The 25,847-nt window shown below is 37.9% G+C and overlaps 2 protein-coding genes across 4 annotated transcripts in view; one reads left to right on the forward strand and one right to left on the reverse strand.

Moving 5' to 3' along the window:
* Nucleotides 1-10,535, forward strand: part of SERPINE3 (serpin family E member 3) — a 32,320-nt gene extending 21,785 nt beyond the window's left edge. Inside the window, exons 7-9 of the mRNA XM_068984666.1 lie at nucleotides 7,345-7,431; nucleotides 7,922-8,005; nucleotides 10,431-10,535. Of these exons, the coding sequence (XP_068840767.1) occupies nucleotides 7,345-7,431; nucleotides 7,922-8,005; nucleotides 10,431-10,474 (215 nt within the window). The 3' untranslated portion in view covers nucleotides 10,475-10,535. The remainder of the gene's footprint in view (nucleotides 1-7,344; nucleotides 7,432-7,921; nucleotides 8,006-10,430) is intronic.
* Nucleotides 1-25,847, reverse strand: part of INTS6 (integrator complex subunit 6) — a 95,327-nt gene that overhangs the window by 7,694 nt on the left and 61,786 nt on the right. For 2 of the 3 annotated variants that reach the window (XM_068984664.1, XM_068984665.1), the window contains 10 exons: nucleotides 25,358-25,490; nucleotides 24,353-24,447; nucleotides 22,497-22,607; nucleotides 21,297-21,512; nucleotides 19,017-19,143; nucleotides 18,072-18,214; nucleotides 17,635-17,866; nucleotides 14,830-15,201; nucleotides 13,674-13,767; nucleotides 11,543-12,036 (listed from right to left, as the gene is read on the reverse strand). In XM_068984664.1, coding sequence (XP_068840765.1) covers nucleotides 11,943-12,036; nucleotides 13,674-13,767; nucleotides 14,830-15,201; nucleotides 17,635-17,866; nucleotides 18,072-18,214; nucleotides 19,017-19,143; nucleotides 21,297-21,512; nucleotides 22,497-22,607; nucleotides 24,353-24,447; nucleotides 25,358-25,490 — 1,617 coding nt within the window. In that variant the 3' untranslated portion in view covers nucleotides 11,543-11,942. Of the gene's footprint in view, nucleotides 1-11,542; nucleotides 12,037-13,673; nucleotides 13,768-14,829; nucleotides 15,202-17,634; nucleotides 17,867-18,071; nucleotides 18,215-19,016; nucleotides 19,144-21,296; nucleotides 21,513-22,496; nucleotides 22,608-24,352; nucleotides 24,448-25,357; nucleotides 25,491-25,847 lie in introns of those variants that run through there. The other variant, XR_011145787.1, reaches the window with a different exon arrangement.

Genomic DNA, 25,847 nt, shown 5'->3' on the forward strand with positions numbered 1-25,847 from the left:
CTACAATTAACAAGGGGCCGCAAATAGTTTCGTACTACTGATGGACACTCAACAACCGCTGGGAACATTTGGTTTTTTCTTTCTATTTGGTACCAAAGCCCAGAATCAAGTTCCCCTTCTCCATGTAAAAGTCACTCATTTCTTCTTTTATGGCCTCAGATCCTATTTTTGCTGCATGAAGAATGCCCAGCTGGGCCTAGGCTGTTTTTCTCCCTAGACCACCCTGGCACTACATGTCATGAAGCTTTAAAGAATAATGCCAGTTTCACTTAAACACTAAAGACACCAGCTAGAGAGCCACTTTCTGAGCAGTCCCACTTCCTGTAGGATCAGCAGGCTTTGATACCAACCCAAGCTTGTAATCTAAGAAATAGTCCTTGTGCACAAACTTGAAACTTTGAAGAAACTGTCTTATTCTTAACTTTTGTGACTGGTTTCCAACCTCTGCTCGGGAAGACATATAAGCTCCCTGTTTCTATGATGTGAATGAACAAACCAGCCAGAGTTGTTTGGTTGTGAGCTGAAGTTAACTTATGCCATACCAGTGATTGGGCAGAGCTGCAGCAGGTCATCAGGATAGCAACATAGGTCATTCTGGACTTCAGTCTCTTTCCCAAGAAGACCAACTAGCAAGTCTCTATACATACATCAACATTGTAGAAATGCCCTCACCTGGGGGTGAGGCTGAAGCACCCCTCTGAAACATAGAGACTGAGAAGGACCACATTAGCAAGTAAGAAGTGGCTTCCCTGGTGGCTCAGGGCTTCAGAATGCACCTGCCCGTGTAGGAGACGTGGATTCGATCCCCGGGCTAGGAGGATCCCACACGCCACAGAGTGGCTAAGCCCACGTGCACCACAGCTACTGAGCCTGTGTTCTGGTGCCCGAGCGCCGCAACTGCTGAGTCCCCGCACTGTGGCTACTGAGGTCCACGTGCCCACAGCCCGTGATCCACATGAGACGCCCGCACACCGCAGCTAGAGAGTAGCCCCCACGTGCTGTAACTAGAAAAAAGCCCGTGCAGCAATGAAGACCCAGTGCGGCCAAAAGTAAATAAAGTTATACTCTTTTAAAAAGGCATAAAAAGAAAGTAAGAGGAATGGCTCCTTTCTGACCGCATCACCACCCGCTCCAGGCTGACGCAGCACTGCACCGAGAGTGCCCCCTGGTCCATGGTTTCTCCAGGGAGAGGACAGAGGCCCAAGGTGGACATCTGGCTCATCCAGCTCATTGAGTGTTTCAGGACACATCCTGGTAGACCCGCTCAGGTCCTGCCTCACGGATCAGAGAGATGGAGAAGGGGGGCAAAGCCTACAGCGTTCAGCACCTACACCTAAAAAGAGCATACTGCAGTGGACCTGAGCAAAATCCCCAGCCAGGAGCAATGCCTATGGGCAGAGCCAAGCCAGTGGCCCCATCTGGCCAGAGAGCTCAATTGGCACTTCTGGGATTTGGGTCTCTGGTGAAAGGGCCGCCATACTCCCAACTCACCAAGGCAGGAAAGCAAGTTCACAGCCCAACCTAACCGCCAAGCATAGTCTCATGTCCCACTCATGCAGGAAGCCTGGCCAGGGAACCCAGATTGCCAAGAAGCCTGTCCTACAGCCCTGCTTGGGCAAAGAGCTAAGTCAGACACCCTGCCCAACTGTTGAGCACAGTCCCTGACACCACATAACCAGGAAGCCTGATCAGGGACTGTGGACAACCTTGGAGCTCAACCCATGGTCCCACCAAGCTGAAGCCCAGCCTGTGGCCCCACCTGACACAGAGCCCAGCCAATAGCACCATCCAGCTGGGAAACACTCTGATTCCCCATCTGACCAGGAATGGTTGCAGAGCCCAGCCCACAACTGCCCAATCATGGTATCCAGTCAGTGGTACCATCCTGCCAGGGAACACAGCCTGCAACCTCATTCAACCACAGGTGATTACAGAACTAGCAGCTCAACCCAACCATGAAACATAGCCAGAAGCTCCACCTGAAGAGGAAGCCCACCCAGTGGCTCCACTTGAACGCACAGTCCAGCCAGCAGTCCCACCCAACCAAAGAACCGAGCCAGCAGCAACCCCTGCAACCTCCGAGCATATGCAGTAGCCTCGTTCAAAGAGAAACCCTGATAGAAGGCCTCACCCATCCATGGCTGCTAGGAGCTGACTGGTGAAGGTCTTTTTCCTGCAACAGCAAATCTATAAAGTCTGGGAGAGCAGACTGCTTACTTTAAATACATAAGATGTTAATGCAAGGAATGAAGGAGCATGAAGGATTAGAAAAACATGATAGAACCCAAAGAAACAAATAAAACTGCAGTAACTAACTCCAGTATGCTTGCCTGGAGAATCCCATGGACAGAGGAGCCTGGCAGGCTATATATAGTCCATGGGATCACAAAGAGTCAGACATGAATGAGCAACTAATACCCACTCACTCAACTCTCGTAGAGAAATGGAGATCTATGAACTGTCTAACAAAGAATTCTGAGTAATCCTCTTAAAGAAGTTCAGTAAACTACAAGAATGCACAGACAGGCAAAATTGAGAAAACACTGCACAAATCAGTAAGTTCAAGAAAGAAACAGAAACTATCAAAAAACCAAAACAGAAATCCTAAAGCTTAATACAGTGACTGCACTGAAGATTAGAGCCTCAACAGCAGAATTGATCAAGCAAAGGAAAAAACAAAAACCCCAGTGAATTACATTTGAAATTATCTAGTAAGAGGAGCAAAAGTACAAAGAGTGAAGAAAGCCTATGGTAGTTGGCTGTCTTTAAAGCCAGCAATATATACACTATGGGAAGGAACAATATATACACTGTGGGAATCCCAGAAAGAGAAGAGAGAGGGATAGAAAGTCTATTTAAAGAAATACTGGCTGAAAACTTCCTAAAATTGGAGAGAAAAATGGGCATCCAGATTTTTGAGGGCCATGACCCCAAATAGGTTGAACTTGAACAGGGCTACCCTGAAACATGTTATAATTAGTCTAAAGTCAAAGACAAAGAATTTGGAAAGCAGCAAGAGAGGAGGACTTCCCTGATGGCTCAGATGGTAAAGAATTCGCCTGTAATGCAGGAGACCCAGGTTCAGTCCCTGGCTTAGGAAGATGCCCTGGAGAAGGAAATGGCAACCCACTCCAGTACTCTTGCCTGGAGAATATCCATGGACAGAGGAGCCTGGCAGGCTGCAGTCCATGGGGTTGCAAAGAGTTGGACACGACTGAGCGACTAAGCATGCACAAGAGAGAAGAAACAAGTTACATGTAAGGAACCCCCATAAGACCACCAGTGGATTTCTCAAAAGAAACTCTGAAAATGGCTGTTATCAACACGATAAGAAATAGCAAGAGTTTGGGATTCCCTGGTGGTTCAGTGGTGAGGCCTCCACTCTCACTGCTGAGGGCCCAGGTTAGACTCCTGGTGAGGGAACTAAGATCCTGCAAGCCGTACGGCATAGCCAAAAAGAAAAAGAAAGAAAGAAATAGCAAGTGTTGGTAAGGATGTGGATAAAAGGGATCCCTTGTGCACTGTTGGTAGGAAGGTAAACTGGTGTGGCCACTATGGAAAACAGTATCATGTTTCCTCAACAAAGTAAAATAGAACTTCTATATAATCCAGCAATTCCATATCTAGGTATATATCCAAAGGAATTGAAATCATTGTGTTACAGAGATATCTGCATCCTCATGTTCTATTGTTTATAACAGTCATGGAGAAAAGTTAAGTGTCAACATATACAGTGGAATATTATTTGGCCATAAAAAGAAGAAAATCCTGCCATTTGCAACATTATAGAAAAACCCTGAGTGCATTATGATAAGTGAATTAAGTCAGAGAAAGACAGCTACTGTATGATCTCACATATACTACATACAATCTAAAAATAAGTATAATCTAAAAAGAAGCTAAACTCATAGAATCAGAGTACACAATGGTGGTGGCCAGGGTGGGGAGAATGACTGAAGGTGGTCAAAGGGTACAGATATAAAGTATATTATCTTATTTGCAATATACACATATATAAAACCATCATATTATATACCTGAAACTTACATTATACATGTCAATTACACCTTAACAAAGCTGGCTGGGAGAGTGGCAAGAAAGCAAGATGTGAGGAGTGGGCTAGAGGAGGATGGAGAGAGGAACTAACTAACCACCTACTTGCAGAGGCCATTTCAGGTTCTTTCCAGCACTCTGTATATTCTGGGCTGGGTGCTATGTGAGATACACTCTCCATCTACAACTAAGTGACAAGAAGAGGAGAAAGATAAATAGAAGCAGATTCTGGCAATAACTTTTTCAAAGCATTAATATTGCCAATATTAGGTAATAATATCTGGGGAGACAAAAGACACAGCCCAACGATAATGTTTGTCCGACTTTTTTGAGAAGCTGACGATGGAATGTCAGATTATTGGTTTACATTTTGCAAATCTTATGTTTATAGTGTCACATTATGAAAACCCTTAACCTTCTGAGAGTATGGCCAACCACATACAAAGCACCATGGGCTCCACTAACAAAGGGGAAGGGGGCTCTGAGTCATTCGGATGACACTTGCCAAGGATTCCTGTGCTGCGCCCGAGTCCACAGACACCAACCATTTCCTTACGAGTGAAAATCAGATTAAAGGATATTAAGCAGCTGTTTTTATGGGGGAAATGAAACAAATGTAGTGTGCAGAGCAAGCCCCCAGTATTCAGTCATTCGTCCAACATTTACTACACACCCATGTGTACCAAGCACTATTATGCTAGTTGAGCGAGGTAACAAATACTTAGAATGAGTAATACAGCTTCTGTTTTCTGAGAGCTCACAATCTAAAAATGAAGGTTCAGATGGAAACACAGAAGATGTTATGGAAGAAGAGTTTATTCATTTGCTTTGGATATTGAAATGTAATATAGGAGTGGAAGGGTTTGAGGGGAAGGCGGCTAGCTTCCCAAAGTAGGTTCTGTAGAATGCTAACCTGGTAAATTTGGGGACAGATCGTGTGAGTCATTCCATGGTTAAACACTACATATAACCACGCTCCTGTAGAGCTATGAACACCATGAACATTAACAAATGAGCAACTGTAAGAAGTCTACTGTTAAAAACAAAAGCACAAGCCTATTCAATTTGCATTTCCCATATTACTCGTGGAACCCTTTATACAGAATAGCACCTGTAAACAACCTTGGGAACAAATTTTGGGGAAACAGGTTGAATGGCCCTCAATGGCACTAGACAGTTGCCAACACTGCAGGAGAGAATCAGCCCAAAGCCAGGAGGATCCTCTAGGCTGAGTTCATTAGTTACATAACATATACAGAGCCACTGAACAGAAGTAAGCAAATTGGGATCTGCAATACAAGATCAAGCAAGAAGAAAAACATAACCCACAGATGACTCCTGAATCCTTGTTTTGATGACAAATGCTGGTCTTCTGAAATGTTAACTCTTACCAGAGATAAAATGTATAGGAGATGAGGATGCCGAGGCATGCCAGGCTATGGGTCTAAGCCTACGTCTGTGCAAACATGTAAATGTCACTTCTTGGGCCACTCCTGTAATAGGATGGAGAAAAAACCTCCTCAGTTGCAGTTTCAAGAAAGTGAAATAGCCAAGTCATCTGCTGAAAAACTCATTCATACCAACCAGTTGGCACCATTTCTCACATTGTGCCGGGGCACCTGGACTCTAACACAAATGTATTCAACTATATTCTACCTGATAGAAAACCTCTGCTCATTTCATTAAGTATTTGGATACCATTCTAGACAGTAATGAAGTCACAGATTAGTAAAACCTTCTCATGACCATTAACCATTCCTTGTACACACAGTTCTAATTTGGGTCCCGCATTTCAGTTTGTTCAATGAGTTAGCGAGACAGGCTATAGATCATACATTTTCTAAAAAATGCTACTGAAAAAGACCAGCTGCTGAAACCAATCCGATTCTGCATTAGTGTTAGGATGAGTGATGCCAAGTGACTGTTCCACTGATTTCTCTCTCCCTCTGGCCCTTGTCTGGTCCCCTTCACTGGCACTGAGAAAGATCTGTTCCTTACAGCAGCCAACTCACAATTCCCTTATTTAAAAGACAGATGAAACGACACACATCCTGTACTCTGCTGGTCTTACTCTCTCACAACGTTCATTCACCGTCCCCTCGTATTATGTATGAGAAATCAAAAATAATTTAGTCTAAGAGAAGCCCCCTCAGAATATAGCATGTCCCTCAAGACTCCTGACACTGCTGCCTTTCCAGGACACGCTAGAATTGACTAGAACACACTTTTGCAAGGTGGTGGCATCCATGTGGAAGGGTGGAGTGGAAATGGGCACGGTACCTGCTGTCAGAACACCTGTATCTGCCCAATAGGACCTCTGGTCAAGCATGTGGCTTTCTAGTTTCTTCTCCTTCTCAAAATTCTTACTTTCATTCTTTGTGTCATCAAGTACCAAGCAAACTGTTTAAACATGATGGATGGCTAAATTATAAAAACCTGTCCATTTCTCTAACATTACCACTCAAATTCGTTTGCTTAGCTTGTAATGCCTTTGAAATTGTTGACAACCGTGATAGTTCTCACCTCTCGTTTTCTTTGCAGATTCTAGCCCATGAGGCAAGGTAATTGCATAACTGATATGCTCAGTATACAGAATGCAGTCATGCGGCATGAGATATTTTTAATACATTGCCTTTTAAAGCCCATAGTACAAACCTCTGACTGTCATTTAAAAGTGGCTCTTAAAATGCAGCCCAAGGCGGCATTCAAGGGAAGTCATCTCAGAAGCTTGCTGAATGTGCAGATTCCTGGGCTCTGGAATTTGCATTTTAACACATACTCTGGCAATTCTTACACACCAAAATTTTAGAAATACTAAGGATTTCAACAGTTACTAGAAATTGGGCTTTAAAATTAACTTGAAAAAATGGGGACACAGCCCTGAATATTGAATGGAATTATTTATTAGATGGGGCTCAGTCAGTCAAGTATCTGTCTGCAGTGTTAGGAGACCCAGGTTCAGTCCCTGGGTTGGGGAGATCCCCTGGAGAAGGGAATGGCAACCCACTCCAGTATTCTTGCCTGGAGAATTCTATGGACAGAGAATCCTGGCGAGCTACAGTCCATGGGACCGCAATTGAGTTGGACACGACTGAGCAACTAGCACTTTATTACTTAACCAAATTTGAGGCTTTGAAAGTTGCATAAAATACTGCACCTTAAAATTTCCCAAATCTCTTCCTATTTCCACAGTCAGCAGCATGCAAGACTATAACTAAGTCTGTTCTTTAAAAATGTACTCACATCTTTTAACAAAATGCAAATAATCCCATTTCTGTTTCCTCTGCTTAGGCCAAGATGGCTTTTATGTTTCTGAAGCGATCCACAAAGCCAAGATCGAGGTTTCAGAGGAAGGCACTAAGGCATCTGCAGCCACAGGTGTGTGCCTAAGAGGACTGAGTGTCAGCAATGCTCAGGAATGCTGCTGGCCTGCATCTCCCCCTTTGTTAGACTCATCCAGTTCCTTCACACTTCTAAGCCTTCCCACTAAACCCCCATGTCCAGATGTGGTAAGAGCATTAAAAAAAAAAAAGTTAACAGAATCAAGTTTTTGAAAATGATGGGAGAAAAAGAGCCATTTTGAAAAGGATCTGCACCATGAGCCCATAAATAAGGAATACTCATTCTGAAAATTACCTTCAGGAATTTATTCCATGAACTATTCTGAGTATAGGACACAGTGTTGGCTAAGCACTGTCTTTTCTCTTTAATTTTCCCATTTGCACCCCATCATAACACTAAAACAATGCTGTTTCATTAGGATGCTTTTATTCCTTCAAAAATCAAGTGACTTTGTATCCAATTGTAATAGTGACTTTCCTCAAATGAAGAGAAAATACAATGGGATTCTACTCTGTCTTTCCTGCAGCTCTGTTGTTACTGAAAAGGTCTCGGATTCCTATTTTTAAAGCGGATCGGCCGTTCATCTTTTTCCTGAGAGAACCGAACACAGGTATTAGTGTTTTTTGATAGGATTCATGTAAATATTTATCAGCACCTCTCTAGCAACAAAGGCTCATTTGTCCACCCCCACCTAAAACAAGCATTCCTTTTAGCTGGTTTCTGCAGTGCTTCCAAAGCTCCCCAGTTGCTATGTCATGTATCCTGAGAAAGGGGAGTATTTCATAACTACTGAGGAGACTAATACCCTCTTGTGGCTTTTCTGCCTTCTGTTACTTTCAGCTCATTTGTGATTGATGTAGGTCTTTAAAAATTTAAGTTTCTACTTCTGGGGAGGACTTAAAAAAATCATGAAAGTAAAATAAATGATATATCTTTTTTCCCCATTGTTGCTGAACTTTCTTGGCCTTGTAGGATGAGAGAGTTCATTCAGGCCACCAGTGTCCAAATTGTCCCCTGGTACTCTCAGCACCCCTAGTATCCTAGGGAATGCACCTGCGTTTCTATAGCTTTTCTGTTGATCTTTCTCAAGCTTGTTGAAATTACACAGAAACCAAATATTTGCCCTAGGCCTTGTCCCACCATACAACCTCATCTTCATCCAAAGATGGTATGGTACAGGCAGAGCCTCAGCACATCAGAAGGACAAGCAGAAGTCCTTGTAAGTCTCAACAACAGTGAACAAAGTATTCAAATAATTCCTCTTCATGTTGCCCCACCCTCTCTGGCAATTACTTATCAGCCTGGGGAAAAAAGAGAGATTCTCAGTAAAGAGTTGTTGGCAAGTCTAAACAATGTGTTAAAAATAAATAGGATGGACCAGGACTAACAAAATCAAGCAAAAGTGGATCTACTTTAACTAAACATCAGGCATTATTTTTATTTATGGAGAGAAAAAAAGTCAAGTTAGAATAATGAAAATTATGCATAGGTTTTACACAAATCGTTAAGGAAATACTGTCAACATCATTTTATCTGAGAATCATTTGCATACTGCTGTAATTTGTGCTAGAAAGCAAAGACACTTGTGACAAAAAGGATGAAGATAATCATTCACTAGGGAATTATTAAGGGATTATTGGGGGAGAGAAAGTCCATCAACAGAATATATCCTTGTAGTATTTCACCATGATCATCCCAACCTCAATTTGATCAGATGAAAACATCACTTATCACTCGGAACAGGTAACAGAGAGCCCTCTCTCAGGAAGGATACAAGTCAAAAACAGTTAAGATGAAGGACGACAGGTTCCACTCCCTCAGGAAACAAGAGACTGAACTAAACCTGAACAGAAGGGTCACTGTCGAAAGCTCATAGCCAATAAAGGTTGACGACAGTTAAGAGAGAACAGTTTCTCTTCTGGAATTCAACTGCATAAAATGATATAAAATCTTTGAACTAACTAGTAAAGGATACATCACTGTTTCTGTGATAAAGAGTTTTCAGAACTGCCTTAGTAAACAGAATGAAAATATAATCCAACACCAGTTCCATGATCTGCAGTAGTCCCTATGAATTTCTCTGCCTCTCTCCCTGGGAGGTACCTGCTCACATCACACAAGGCCGAGTGGCTACTCTTCTGGTGACAGGATAATGAAAGGACAGAAATGAGCCTCAGCCTTCAGTACACCAAACTGACGAAGCTTACCGATAAGGGCAAATCATGACTCAATCAGTTGTCAAATGGGACACATGTAAGAACATTACCAAAAATGATCTTCACCTCAAGATTAAACTGTTGGAGAGTATCACTTGTCCGGCCTACAGCCAACCACCCAGTGATCTCAAGGACCTAAGAGACATGATATTCCCCTCCATGTACTCCCCCTTCCCCTTTGCTGTAGTAGTTCAGTAATTTCCCTAACATGCCCAGTTTCTTAATCTGTAAAAACAAATAAATTTAAAAAGCCCTGTAAGAAATGGAATATTAAGCTTGAATTTTTATGGGTTTCAAAGCTTATGACTATATTTTGGGGTAAGAGTGTAGAGTATGGTGGCAGAGAGATTAAGGACAAGAGGAGACAAAACAAAACTGCTTCTTCCCAACTCCTCCTAGGGTTCATACCCTAAAATATACTAAAGATCAAGGGTCTAAAGGATCACCTCATGAGCAACCTGTGAAATCCAAGTAAGAACATTCTGATAAGGAAAAGTGGGCAAATATTGGGACAGAATATTTAGTTGCTTTACTAAATATTCTCGTTAAATATTAACTTTTATCTGAATGACTTGTAAAGCTCTTCTGTTAATCTCAGAATCTAAACATATATAATTTAAAACCAGACAATATATTCTGGAATTTATGTATCTCATGTTGAATTTAGCCATGTGACAGCAGCTAACTATTAATACCTTAACAATTCCATTTACTAAGTGATATCCTGCTTAGAGGTATTTTTTAAGAGGTTAAAAAAAATGTTTACAGAACTGATATGAAAATTCTATGTAACACTACATTGTGTTTTTTTCTTGGCAGCATTTGTCTTCAGTATTGGGAGAGTTTTGAATCCCCTACACTGAATTAACAGAGCTCAAGCATGTTCTCCACTTTTATCTATGCTTTTCTTCAAAAATTACAATTTCATTTTCCTATACCCCTGAAATTTAAAAAATGTTCTGCTGAAGTGTATAAAGATACAGGTATGTGTTTTGCAAATATTATGAACCTAAAAATACTTCCATTTTACCATAATTTTATAAATTTATTTTACCCTCTCTTAATCTAAATGTATTTTAGCCTTCTTTTCTACTCGTTATCCCCGAAGCACTACAAGGCACAGCAGTGACCTATGAATGGTGAGTGAGTCAGGCCACAGGCTCACAGTCCTCAGTAAGGACATGTGAGGCCATGGTGGACTGAGGGTGGACAGTGAATAGCGTTGACTTTTCCTTATCCTGGACAACTCAGGGAGAATGCAGAATGGACAAAGTCATTTAAAATGTGTTTCCAGGAAATGGACAGTTTAAGTGTAACAGCAAAGGAGAACAAAGAGATCCGTGGAACCCTCAGTCTATTGTGGGACTTTTGCAAGCATGGCATCAAGCTGCTAAATGCTACACATTTCAGAGTATGTGGTGTCCCCCAAATTTACAACTCCCTGACAGCTTCACCACAGTCCTGGTGAGAAAGGAAAAGGGAGGGGTTGAAGGAAAGGAAGTAAGGAAACCAATAGAGTTCAAAGGTGTCTTGAAACAGCTTTAAAGAGTCTGCCTATCTGCAGATACGTTTCCATTGTCTAGGCAGAAATGGAGTGTGTCGGAGTGGCCAACCAAATCTAAGAACATAGAGTAAAAAGACAATGCAGATTATGTAACATGTCATTACAGTTAGGTTTAACAAATGTGAACTTTCAAGTGGTGTATTTTTCCAATGCTAAAAAGCAATGCCTTTAAAATTCCATTATCTTAAGATGGTTTTAAATGATTACTTTAAATGTGATTATTTCCTAAACCACACAAGAGTAAAATAGAGCATTTATTGATGGAATAACAAAAGTGCTTTTCTTAAATATTCTTCAAAATACATTTGTACAACTTACAATAATATATCCAAAATAACTGTATATACAAAACATTGCCTAGTTTTAATGTATGTGCTTTTTTTCCCCAAAAATTACAAAGTAACTTCTTTTTTATTTTTTTGGCAAAGTTCAACCTTAACAGAGGTGACAATTTTGAAGGTTGGTTTAAGAAAATAGAACCTGAGGGAAATTGACACGCAAGAGTCAATGACAAGCAAGAGATTTGGAGGAATATTTTTAGTTTGTTAAATAAAAATGTTTTTTTTAGAGTGATACTTTTCACATTACAAAAATAAACCAAAATGAAGAAAAGGTCACTGTAAAATGATGGAAAAGGGATCTGTAGACTTGCTCTTAGTATTTCAAAAAGCCAACAATGCATGTCAAAAAATGAATGCAAGATCACAACAGTCTTGTATTTACTTTGTATTTGGAGAAGGTAGTGAAATAAGTGGCCACATTCTCTTTTAATTGCTATTAATATGGTTGATCTGATTGGCTCTTCGATGAATTTCATCCAAGAAGTTCTCCAGTTGTTCTATTAGCATTCTTTTTTTAAACCTGTATGAAAAAATAAGTATAATAGCACTCTCAATTTCTTTTTAACAAAGAGTTACATATCAGTATAATTTTTTTAAAGAGAAAAATTGCCTTGAGAAGATTTTTTAAAGTGAAATGAAAATGAAAAATCAACAGCTTTATGATATATAAAATCTCTTAGCAAATTATTTTTATCAGTACAGTATTATAGTTTGTTTCTAAAACAAACAATCTAGGTACAATGGATAAGAAGTTATTTCTTCCACAATAAAAAAGAAAAACGGGGCGGGGTGGGGGGGGAACCTAATAAATACAAGGGTTATAAACATTTCAGCAATCTGGGTTCCCAAAGAAATGACTCCAGTAGGTTCTTATGCTCTATGAAAGTGCAATGTTGAAAGGAGTATGAATAAAATATTAACATAATCCCCCATAAAAAGGAAGAAATGAAATTTGGGCATTCACATTTAAACTGTGATGTTCTACTATTACAATTTGAAAACCAGCAAAGAGTTAAGGACAATCAGACATCAGCACTATAGGATATAGCAAACAGTTAAAAGTTCAAGTGAAAATTTTAAAATTTTTTCAGTAATAAATATAGCAGACTAAAATTGCTTTTGTACAGAAGTATATAGTTCTCTATGTACTCTCCAAAAATATGGCCCAGTAGATGCCTACTTCCTCTCTACTTGTAAACTAATAACAACTAACCACCATAATATTATACAATACTCTTAAAGGTAACAGAAGTAGAATTTAGGTACCAGGAATACAGCTAAATCTATGAAGTTTGAGTTGACAGCATGTTATATAAAGAGCAAAACAAGTTAAATATTCAAAATAAGTAATATGAGAAGTTATGGCCTTATCTTGAAACTTGAAAGTAGCCCATGCTCTAGCCACTCATGGAGAAAAAAAAAGGATTAATGGCTTCATCTTAAAAAAATAAAAACCTTTACATGAAGCATGGCAGAAATCGGTGGGGAGTATAATTAAAGGGTGGGTATCTTGGAAGGTCAGATGAGATAAACCTTAAGTTTTCTTACAATACTAGAATTCTAAAAAGTCTTAAAGGAGAAATTTAAAAAACACTTTTTTACTCACTAAACTCATACAACTATGCTTTCCAGTTAATTGCACTTTGTGGTCACCGTTTATAATCTTGATCCACATTCCTTGTACTAAAGTACATAATCTTGGGCTACTGAAGCAATCAGAATAAGGCTCATTTGTCCAGCTCTTGTCCCTTAATTACATGTTTTCCCACGTACAAATGAACTCCTGCATTCAAATATTGCCTTTCAACGTTACTTTTAATCACTAATATTAACTGTAGTTCAAATATACAGAGAAAAATGAAAGACTGTAAAATATAAAGACATCAAAAAGCCACAGAGTAGGATAAATGAGAATTATGCCAATACCTGTAATGTGTAGAGAGAAAGGGTTCACAATTTCTAAAGAATTTGTGTGTGGCTATTTTTTAAGTGACCTTAACTTTCAATAAACCAAAAACAAGAGAGAATTACTTATTTACACATTGGTGTGTCATATACACGCATAACAACACAAGTATAAAGTAGATACTGTTAAAATACCAACTATAGAAACTGGGGATTCATTTCATCATACCATAATGTAAACAGATTACTTACCTTGATGCTTCTTTAATGACATTTTGTAAAAATATTAGTCTTGTTTGTAAACTGCCTTGCACATGCTTCAGTAAAGTGAAGATTCTTTCATATTCTTAAGAGAAGCAAAAAGAAAAGTGGTGTTACTTTGCACACTTATTCAATATTTTTCTATTACAGTTTACTACACATCAAGATTAAGACAAAACCAAAGATAGTTTACCTAAAAATTTCACCATTCATTAGAGATTTTATAATACATATATTTTATCAGATATCAACAAAGATAAAATAACTTGTCAAACACTGCCTTTTCTTGGTAGAAGTTCTCATTAGGGAACTCACGTATGTATCAAAACATATAGCTTAGAAGAACGAGTAAACAGTGGTAGTGCCACTGAAAAATAAGAAGTGGCCTTTACAAAAATCCAACCTTATAACAAACTCTAAGTTACAGCTAACATAGGGGGTGGATAAAATAGAGGAAAAAAAAAAGAGTGCTGTCTCAATTTCAAGTTTTCACATAAAACTTAATAGTCCTCTGTCAAGGACTATAAGCTCCTAAAATGACCAGTACTGAGTCTTACCCACTTCTGGACCACCCATGGGCACCATCATAGCAGGTGATCTGTCCAAATCTTCTGAATGAATATCAGTAAGAATATTGAAACTTTATCTCACAAAGTTCTTCTCTACTCATGTAACAGACAGCTTCATTATTTTCATTTTTCGGCCTAAACACATCCCTGTCACTACTACAGTTTAAATCTCAAAAGTTAAGATAGTGGGTAGGTACTGTGCCAAGACCTTTACAGATATAAGTCATTTAATATTCATTTCATCTTTGGGGGTTTTTTCTGTTACCTTAAAATTCCAGTTGCTGGTTGGTAGAATGTTCAAGACTATCAGTTCCTGTCATGGGAGGAACCATGTTTAATTTTTATCTGTGTGTTCCCCTATTCTACTCTCATCCCTCCTTATTTACCACACCTAACACAGTACTTTGGATATAGCAGATACTCGCTAAGTGTTGGCTGAATAAAGAATGGGATCTTATATAGCTGATATGTTGTTCTTAAGACTGTTCTAAAATCAGATCTATGCTTTAGTTAATTTGACTTTTTTCTTAAAGCATATACAAAAATCAAATCTGCTATCTGTCTCTCATTATACATACTTCTTCCTGGCTTTCGGATCTCTTTCATTATTTGTGCTTTTAGTTCAGTGTTGACCTCTTCATGGCTTCTGCAATGCATCAATTTCTTTCCTTTGTTGAGTGAAGATGCTGGTATATTCTCTTCAGGACACTGTTCTTTATCTCTGGGCTCCTCGTGATTTTCTAAAAATCCACCAACAGTGAGGTCATTAGTTCCTAAGTGGTCGTGACCAAGAGCCTCTGTATGATTGGTTGGTCGTTCCAGTAAGTTGGCTGGAGAAGATCCTGAAAATTCAGCTTCCATAGCATTTGGTGTAGTATCTGATGACAGTTGGTCTGCAACATGGTTTTCAACCACATCATCCATTGTCGAATCATTAGTGGCTTCAGAAACTAAAAATAAGGAAAAAAGAAAGATGAGAGCCAATTTCAAAGCACACAGTAAAGAAAACGTCCAAGAAACAATATTGTAGCAAATCACAACTGATCTCCTTGACTCTTGGAAATTAACAATGTGATATGGTTCTTAAGCTTTGCCATATATACTGTGTATTTCAATGTGAAACATTCACAGTATTTACAAAATCTGTACAGTTTTTGCCTGGGGGGAAAAAATAAAAGTCAGTTTAAAAAAACTTTTAGTTTTCTGCTTTTTTCTATGGCAATTTTATTGAATAAGTGGTTTTCACTACTTTAGGGACACATATATGATCAAGATTATCAGTTATCCTTTTATTGAGAGTACTAGTTCATTCCAACTTACCTCTGCCTTATACAGTTACTATTTACAGGCAAAAGGGAACACAGGAAGTTTAACCTAATCAGTATTCTGCAGCAACATGGCCCCAAACCTCCAGAGCGCCTTTCCTTATAACCATCCACTTGGTCTTCACTACTTGAGCAATGAAGAGTAGCTGGTTCTACTTCAGCTCACTAGACTAGACTTAAAAAGCTTGCAAGCTTGCCACTTAATATCAGATTATTGTATTTGCTCCCCAGAGAAAGCAGCTGAATTCTCAGTTCCCTGATTGCTCACCAAACCACCAGGAACCAGCTGAATTCATTGCCTTACTATTCAAAATTTAAACTCCCTCGCACAAAAATTATCTGAACTTCTGACTCCCTTTCTCCATCCTAAATCTTACTCCATGATTTGCAAACGTCAATGAATAATCTCAACAGCAACTCCTGTTTTAATTGAAATCCAACTCTCCTGCAAAGAAAGCCTTTGCTCTCAAACTCTCTCCATGGACTTAAAATAAGGAGGTGGAGTCACTAGTCCCTTTTCTTTCCAAAGCCACTTCAAGAGCATTTCTCCATGCACTCTTGTGAAAACTCTTCCTCTTTTCATCTATAAAATCCTTCTGTACCTCTCTTTTTTCTATGTTTTCTTTTCCTGGAAAAATATATCCACACCGGATTCTCTGTCCTGTAATTTACCACAATCTGGATTTTGCTAATTATTTCCCTGTAGCTACAGAGGCTCGATCAGATTGATGTTCATTCAGTATTTTGGGTGGCAGATACTTCAAATGTAGTACTGTGGAATCCCATCAAGAGAGATCATATTTGGCTTCTCTCCAGTTAAGATGTTCTTACCCATGAATGATCACCACCTATAATTAATTACTCCATTCTCATTCTTCCCCAATAATATTCCACATGACTTAGCGACTGAACCAACTTTTCACTTTCATGCATTGGAGAAGGAAATGACAACCCACTCCAGTGTTCTTGCTTGGAGAATCCCAGGGACGGGGGAGCCTGGTGGGCTGCCATCTCTGGGGTTGCATAGAGTTGGACACGACTGAAGCGACTTAACAGCAGTAGCAGCAGCAGTGGGGACAAGGCAGTTTACTGAGGAGGTTCTGTTTAAGCCAACACTTGATGGATGAAATAGAAATTGGTAAACTGAAGCTGTGCATTTACTATGTTACAGTAATAGTACTCTTACAGGAAAAGTATACTCAGAAACATACTGCGAGGAGCAGGGCGTTAAGGGAACTGAAGCATTCCTGTATAGTTGCGGGCTGCTGGGAATGAGGTAAGGTGAGAACCAGAAGATAAACATGCAGAGTCTAGATCACAGAGGGTCTTGGAAGCCAATGTAAAATATTCTAGACTTTATTCTAAGGACAGTGAAAATCCACTGAAAGAGGTAGTGATCTGATCTGATTGGCATTTCATGAAAACCAGGCAGACATTACTGTGTGGAGCATTTTTTACTGAGCGAAAGTGAAGTCGCTCAGTCATGTACGACTCCTAGCGACCCCATGGACTGCAGCCTACCAGGCTCCTCCGTCCTTGACCCCACAGACTAAGTTAAATCCTCTTGCCAAATACTTCCACAACAAGTATACTTGACTTCCCTTTTTGTAATATTCATCACACTTCTAAGGAAATGTGTGATGACTTTCTTTCCTCATTATAAATGAAGGCAGAGATCACTATTATCTGTTTATAGCTACATCTCAATGCCTAACCCTGTCTAAATTAAGCATATCATTTACTAATTAGTTGCCGAATTAAACAAATTGAAAACCATCTTTCTGTGGGTATTGATAATGCCCCTTTAAAAACTGTCATTTCTAAACGCTAAAGATTTGCAAATGATATTTCAAATCATGATAGCTATTAAGCATAATGAATGAATAGATGAAATGTTCATTAAAAAGACATAAAAAATGATTACATGATAATTTGGAATAAACAAATATCTTCTCTAGACACTCTTGGAACTTTATCCACTTTTTCTATATCAGAAAACTCTCTCCCATGAAGAACCAAACTAAAAGCAGCAAATACTGTTTAAAGAAAAACCCTTACTTTTATGAAGAGGAAGGGGTTTAATGAGGTCTGGCTGTGCTTGGGTCATAGGTGCCGGTGGTCCTTTCCCCCCGATGTGGTTGTTCACAACTGGGCTCTGCTGCCGGCCCCTCAGCAGTGGAGACATGCAGCGCCGTCTCTTAGGGATACCTTGCATACTTGGTTCTCCAGGTCGTTTATGTTTATTTTGAGGCCCAGCCACAAGTTCATCTGCCTCATCTATCATCATACCCTGTAACAACGAAGAATTTCCTGACTTTACATATGGTTTTCAGTTGTACGACAAACTCCAATTCCCATTAAAGTACATTTTAACGATGTTGACATTGTATTCTACCAAGAAAATAGTTTCGGCTTACTTTAGTTAAATTAAGAACTGTTATATCTACTCTGCCTCCCACAAAAAAAAATTATATAATGGAACACTTCAAATTTACCTTTTTATCCAGCTTAAAGGGGTTGCCAAATGTATGCAACCTCCGAGGCTGATCAGGATCAAGTTCTCTTAATGGAGAAGGTACTTGCTTGAGGTATTCCTGGTAATTCCCCATTTGTGCTATAGGAACACTGTGCACTTGATCTTTTCAAACAGAACAAAGCAATAATAAAAGTTAACTTCGCTAAAACTACCTTCCATTTAGTTAACAAATAATGTGTTCTTATGTATGAATGCAACCTGGTCTATTCTAGGCAACTTTTCCTTACCATATATTCTAAATTAGTTTGTTGCCATTATAAATATTGTGACAAAATCTTGAGTGCTTTTTAATAAAATTTTAAATAATCAATTTTATCTTCTAAACAAAGCAAAAATATTGCAGTTAGTTTCGGTATATAGAATAAACAATATGTGTAACCCTTCTATGAAAATGTCTCTTCTACTCCAAAGCAGAATTTAGTTAAAGCATAATTTACAGAAAAGAGGTATCACAGAGATGATCCTTTTCATATAAAACTATAGTTTAAATGTTTATATCAGAGTTGGCAAAGGGTTAAGCTCTCATCTGACTTGATTTGTAGGTGCCAAAGGTATAGTTAAGGAAATACTAGAATATGACATATATTGGCCATTCCAAGTTAAACTATCAGATACTAGTAGATCACAAGAAAATATTTTGTGTGTGCCTGTGTATGTGAATGTATGAAGAAAGCCATAAGGAAACTAAGCTATTACCAAAGGTTGTTTCCTCTGGAGAACAGAATTTGGGGCAACAGTGATGGTAGGAAGAAGTGTAGAGAATTAGAGATGACTCAACTTTCTATTTCATTCAATGAGAGTGTAATATTACAGTCAACTCTTTAAAAGTTACAACAACACTCTGTATTTTCAATATAAAGAAAAGTTTACTGAAGAAACACCAATATTAAAACCATGATCTAACCTTCATCCTGTCCTTTAAGAAATCTGCGGGTGCTCTTCAAAAGATTAGATCTCATTCTTGTTAAGTGATCCAAAAGATTCCGTCTTGGTATGTCATATGCATTTCTAAACGTCTGTGGCTTCAAATCCTGTTTTAAAAAGATTCAAAGACAAAATGTATTTTGAAACAGAATTAAGAGACTACAATCTCTAGCCTGCAGCACAGCTTTGAAAATAAGATATACAAGTCAACTAATTAGCTTAGAAAAATAGAATAAAGAGATATGATACCATCGTAATGTACTGTTGTAATAACCAAAAGATAGTGAAGTGAAGCTCAACCGAATTATCTCAAATTCACATCTGTCCAAGATTTCATTATGTATTCTGGCTAACAGAAGTAAATAAAAGCTTTGATGTGTAATTTACATACCATAAAACAACCCATTTTACATAAACAGTTTGAGCGCTAGTAAATGTACAGTTGTGAAACCATCACTAGCATCAGTTTTAGAACATCCCCATCACTTCACAAGGGTCCATGTGCCCACTTGCAGTCACTCGCAATTCCTATCCCCGCAACCACTAATCTGCTTTCTGTCTCTCTACATCCCATTTCATAAATGGAATCCTGCAATATGTAATCTTTTCTATCTGGCATCTTTCCACAAGCATGTTTTTGAGATTCATCCATGTTGTTCATGTATTGGTACTTTATTCCTTTTTACTGTCTTTTCCTTTTTACATGGATATACTATATCCGTATTCATTCACCAGTTGATGAACACTTGGACTGTTTTCAGTTTGGGGCAATTACTAATGCTGCTATGAATATTTGCATACGAGCCCTTTATACACACATATTTTCATTTATCTCAGTAGATACCTACAAGTAGAACTGTTGGTATATAGCAACATTTACCTTTCCTAAGAAACTGCAGATTAACTTGATAATTTTCATCAACAATATGTAAGAGTTCCAGCTGTTCTATAACCTTACCAACATTTCACATTTTTCAGTCTTAAATTTTAGCCATTCTCAGTTCAGTAGTGGGCATAAAGTGGTATCTCACTGTGGTTTTAATTTGCATTTCCCCACTTGACTAATAATGTTGAACATCTTTTCGTGTGCTTGTTCAGGTCTGTATATCCTACCTGGTAAGGTGTCTATTCAAATATTTTGTGTATTTTTTTTTTTGTATGCTTATCTTTTTATAACCGAGTCTTAGTGTTCTTGCCTGGAGAATCCCAGGGACGGGGGAGCCTGGTGGGCTGCCGTCTCTGGGGTCGGACAGACTCGGACAGGACTGAAGTGACTTAGCAGCAGCAGCAGGATTTCTTTATATATTTTGATACAAGTTCTTTATTAAACATATGCTTTTCTCCTAGGCTGTAGCTTGTCTGGGAGAAACTTCAAAGTTTCTTCTGAAGACAAAAATTATAATTTTACTAAAGTTTAGTTTATGAAGTTATGTGTATGTGCTTTCTGTGTTGTATTTTAGAACTCTTCACTGACCCAAGATCCACCATCTTATAGATATTTTTCCTGTAGAAGTTTATAGTTTCAGTTCTTACATTTCTAACTATGATCACATTAACTAATATAAGGATCAAGTTCATTGTTTTGCAGATGGATAGCTAACTGTCCCCACCCTATTTGTTGAAAAGACTGTCTTCTTACCCACTAAATTATTCTGGCCATCTTTGTTAAAAATTAACTCTCTATATGAAGGTCTACTTCTGTCCCACTGACCAAATATTTTTCCAGCAACACATATGTTATCACTGTAGCTTTACAGTAACTTTTAAAATTAGACAGTGCAAGTTTTTCAGCTTTATTCTTTCGCAAAATCGTTTCAGCTACTCTAGGACCTATATACCTCCATATAAATTTTAGAACCAGTCTGTCAGTTGTGACAAACAGGCAACTAGGATGAAGATCTTTTTAATAATGAGATTCATAAAGCATTTCAGGATTATACTGTGTAGCCAAGGTCAGTAGTATAAGTACCAAACTACAGTGAATTCTGCTATTAGCTATGTAACTTCAGGCAATCTCTAAGTCTGTTTTCTATCTATAAAATGAACATGATGGTTTGCTCTTCATCAGTCCATCTGCTCATCCACTCACCATGTATAGTGTTTTAAAATTCAATGATTCAATAATATTAATAGCATAATTGATCATTATTCTGCAGAGGTATAGAAGTTTGGACAAACTGGGTATCAGTTAATAGAAAATTTGACATATTCGACAATACAGACTATTACTAGAGCAGTACAAAATTCACATAACTATTACCTTATTGAGCAAAGCAACTTGGAACCCAGTGTATTCTTTCATATTAAGGTCCAGCAGTCTGTGAGGAACATCCTCTGAAATTCCCTGGAGCAGCTGTTGAAAATCTTTCCTATAAGCCATTGATAAACCATGTGATCTGCTTCGGACTTTAATTCCAGTTTCCTGTACTACTTTTTTGCCTACAGAACCGATGACTCGATCAGATTCTATTTTGGCCTAAAGCAAAAATAAATAAAAGCTGTCTTGACATGATCTGAACTGGTAAATTACAGGCTAAAAATAGTTTCAATCTTTTATAAATTAAGTACTTATCACATTTTAAAAGAACATAAGAAATTAAAAACACTACTTAAGTTATGTAGTCTATGTCAAGTGCTTGGTAAATTGAACACAGTTTAAACAATAATGTCTTATGATTTTAAATCATCACAATTCTTACCTTTTGGAGAAAATCACACAAACACAACTTCGATTTATTAACACCCACTACACTGAAACCATGATATGTTAGTTAATACACCCTAAATAAAAATTCCCAACTCAGAGGTGACATAAAATTAGAAAAAAATCTTATCAATATCTACTTAAAGACATTATTACTAGCACATAACTAAATGCTCACAGATAAAGCAAACAGCAATATTTTGACTCTTCTAACCTACAATTCAATTAGCAGTTGAAGTAGAGATGGCAAAAGTACTAGAAAAATTGTGCTTTTATACAATTTTAATAACTTGGCAGTCAAAGGGTATACTGCTTGACTAATCTGGTATCTACTAATGTGATTTATGTCCAAAATGACAAAATTCAGTATTTTTATACATATTTCAAAAGAAACTCCCATTTTTGTAGAAAATGCTATAGCTTTTAAAACATAAAGCAAAAGAAATTGATTCTTTTTGACTAAGAAAAACAAATTTCTAACAAATTTCCCAAAAGAAAACATGAGGAATGTTAACATACAAGAAGGCTAGGATCACATTAATAAAGGTAACTTTCACAAACTAGATTATTATTTGAAATTGTCATTTCAAACCATAGCATATCATGCACTTGAGAATTATGTTAATATATATGTGGTTTTAAAATGTAATCTATTAATATAATCCTACTAGAACCATCAAGAACTAGTATCTGGCCTACTAACCACCTTAGCCAATACCATTCAAAGTACTTAATGGCTCTATTTCTTAACATTACCTGCTGACTCAGTTTTTTGAGGTATGAAATGACACTGTAACTAAGTCCATATTCCATACTGTCTGCTATTAGGTTAGGTGCTCCCATCATTCTAACGGCTTTCTTCAAAGGCTACAGGAAAAAAAAAAAAAAAATCACACTCGATCCTAAGCTTGTCAAAAATTCATAGCCATGAAAAGTGAAAGTGAAAGTCGCTCAGTCATGTCTGACTCTTTGCGGCCCCATGGACTATACAGTCCATGGAATCTCCAGGCCAGAATACTGGAGTGGGTAGCCCTTCACTTCTCCAGGGGATCTTCACAACCCAGGGATCAAACCCAGGTCTGCCTCATTGCAGGCGGGTTCTTTACCAGTGGAGCCATATATGTACTGTCAATTTTGAAAAATTCACCCCCGTGAAACCTCTCCTTTTCTTCAATAAGGGTCACATATCATATTTGTACTTCATTAAAATGTTTGTCAGTGGTATCAAAGGCAGTCTGACATACTAAACAAGGATTAGAGGCTATAATAACAACCCCCAGAGTAAGAAAGGGTGGAGTCCTGGACTTCTCAGTATCATCTGGAAGAAGGAGGCAGAAGACACACTGCAGATGTAGATTTGATAGAACTTGGGTGGTAAGTGAAAAGAGGAGTCAAGGATAACAGAAGATTCTTACCTTGGGTAACAACCGTCTAGTTAAGAACTACTCTGTGCAATGAAAAATGTCACTGGCACAACAGTCTAGCATATGTGAATGGGACAAAGTCAGAAAAAGGATGACAGCCACCCACTGACATATTACAAAGTGTATAAAAGCATTGGTGTCAAACTGGAATCAAATCCCAGACCAGATATTTAATATCCATGTGGCACTGGCTAAATCCCCCCAGATGCTATGAAACATGAGTCAAATATATGTAGCAGTTCATATTCCAGTGTTTCCTCCTTTCCCTCCCCTCTCTTACACAGCTGGTACTATCTGCTAGACACACACAGATTTTCTCTTACAACTATAATATATAATTTCAAAGCTTAAGAAATTAATGTTATTAGAGACCATTTAGAAAGGCTACAGTTGAATACTATAATATTCCTGCAGTAAAAGCAGAAGTGATGTTTTAATAAAGTGTTCTAGAAGTTATTTTTCACAAAATCAATAAAGTAATTATTTGCCTGGAGAATCCCATGGACAGGGAAGCCTGCCAGGCTACCATCCATGGGGTCACAAAGAGTCAGATGAGAAGCCTGGCAGGCTACCATCCATGGGGTCACAAAGAGTCAGACATGACTTAGCAACTAAATAACAACAATGTATTTAATAATATATATATTACTGGTCCTATTGTGATACACTAGGTTTCAGGGAATGTTTCTTGAGATTCAGAGAATAATGCAAACAAACCTTTTTTAGTACCTGTAAGGAGAAATAATAATAAAACTGCAATTTAAAAAGGTTAATTGTAAAAGCTTAAATTCTAAAGCCAGCTGCCTGGGATTGAATTCCTGACCCTGATATTAGCTGTGTAGCCTTAGATGAATTGTTTAATTTTTTAGTGTCTTAGTTTCCACATCTGTGAAATAAAAAGTTATTTCTGCCTCATACAGTTATCATTTAAATTAAATGAGGTTAACACATGTAAAGTGCTGAGGATAGTATCAGGCAGGCCTGGATAAGCATTATATATATTCTCACCATCATCATTATTCTGTAAATCACTGAATCATTTCTTTCTCATGTTTATATGGGTCATTTGTACATTTTTCATGACATTTATTCTGTAACAGCAATAAATAAAAGCTTTAATACCTACAGTAAACTATAAGCATAATACAAAATTTTTTAACGTTCCATTTTTAAGAATAATATTCTTACCCCAAGATAGTAGGGAGGCATTGTCTTCAAATAACTTTCAAATGACTGTCTCCATTTCAATGTTGGTTTTGCCTTATGGACTTTAAACAGATCATCTATAAACGGATGCATAATGAGAACAAACTATCATCATTCAGTGTTTTCACACATGAAAACCAAGTCAAGTAAGTTTCATTTTTAAAATTTCCTTTACTATTTACAAGAGAGAGAGGAAACATCAATTCTATATTTTTAACAAAATTAAAGGTGATAAATTTTTGGTTCTGACATTTTTTAGTAGTAGTAATACCACTTTAAAAATGAAAGAGTGCCAATTAAGGTCTCAAATTAAATGTAATGATAAAGGTAGAATGAGAAAATACACAAGGAAAATCTAGATATGAAACAGATTGGAATACAGAAACAAAGTATACATGAAAACATACCTACTAATATTTTGTCTACTAACCTTTAAATCTGATGCAATTCCATAAAGGAAAAGATGCCTTCTCCAATACCACCCCTCAAAAAATTACAGCCAAAGGGTCTCCAATCAACTTTAGGCTTATCAATATTATTTAGACTATTATTTTAGAACAAATACTATTCATTCACTGAAAATTTTGCCAAAATAAAATTCTTAAAAAGAAAATACTCAGATCTAAGAACTATGCTTCTACAAAATATCTGAATTATTTACCATACACAAAGTCTGCATTACTAATTCTAACTATGTAAGATATCTAATTTTCAAAATACTTAGAATATTTAATTTAGAAACAAAATATAGTATCTTCAATAGTTTGTAGAATCAAAGGTGTTTGACACTGACTTTCAATATATCAGAAACATACAGAGGTTGCTATAAAACCCTTAACACCTTCAATATTTTAGAATATTAATAAAAATCTTCATTAATTTCCAGAAAACAAGAACACTCAAAAAGGGAGGGATGTTCCCAAAGACTGCTTTTAGGAAAATTCATATGTATGCTAGGCCACAGAGAACATGACAAGAATGACTTACCTAAAAGGGGAAGGAGCACTGGGTAATTGTAAGGCATCACGAATAAGTTGACACAGTTCAGTGCTGTACTGGCTTTCAAGTAACCGAAGGGATGGCCAAGTTCACTGTATTTTGCACTATTGCTCACATATACCTGTTAAAAAGTAGTTAAAAGTTCACATTTAACAACCTTTGCAGAATGTTATATAAACCATGGATTCAATCTGACTTTTTAAAAAACACCAAATTAAATTTTTAGAGGTTCTAATACTGAGTGAAGAGCTAACTCATTTGAAAAGATCCTGATGCTGGGAAAGATTGAGGGCAAGAGAAGGGGATGACAGAGGATGAGATGGTTGGATGGCATCACCAACACAATGGACATGGGTTTGGGTAGACTCGGGAATTGGTGACGGACAGGGAGGCCTGGCGTACTGGCAGTTCATGGGGTCGCAAAGAGTTGGACACGACTGAGCGACTGAACTGAACTGAACTAATACTGAGTGATATT

This window comes from Capricornis sumatraensis, chromosome 12 (genome assembly GCF_032405125.1).
Source record: "Capricornis sumatraensis isolate serow.1 chromosome 12, serow.2, whole genome shotgun sequence".
NCBI lineage: Eukaryota > Metazoa > Chordata > Mammalia > Artiodactyla > Bovidae > Capricornis > Capricornis sumatraensis.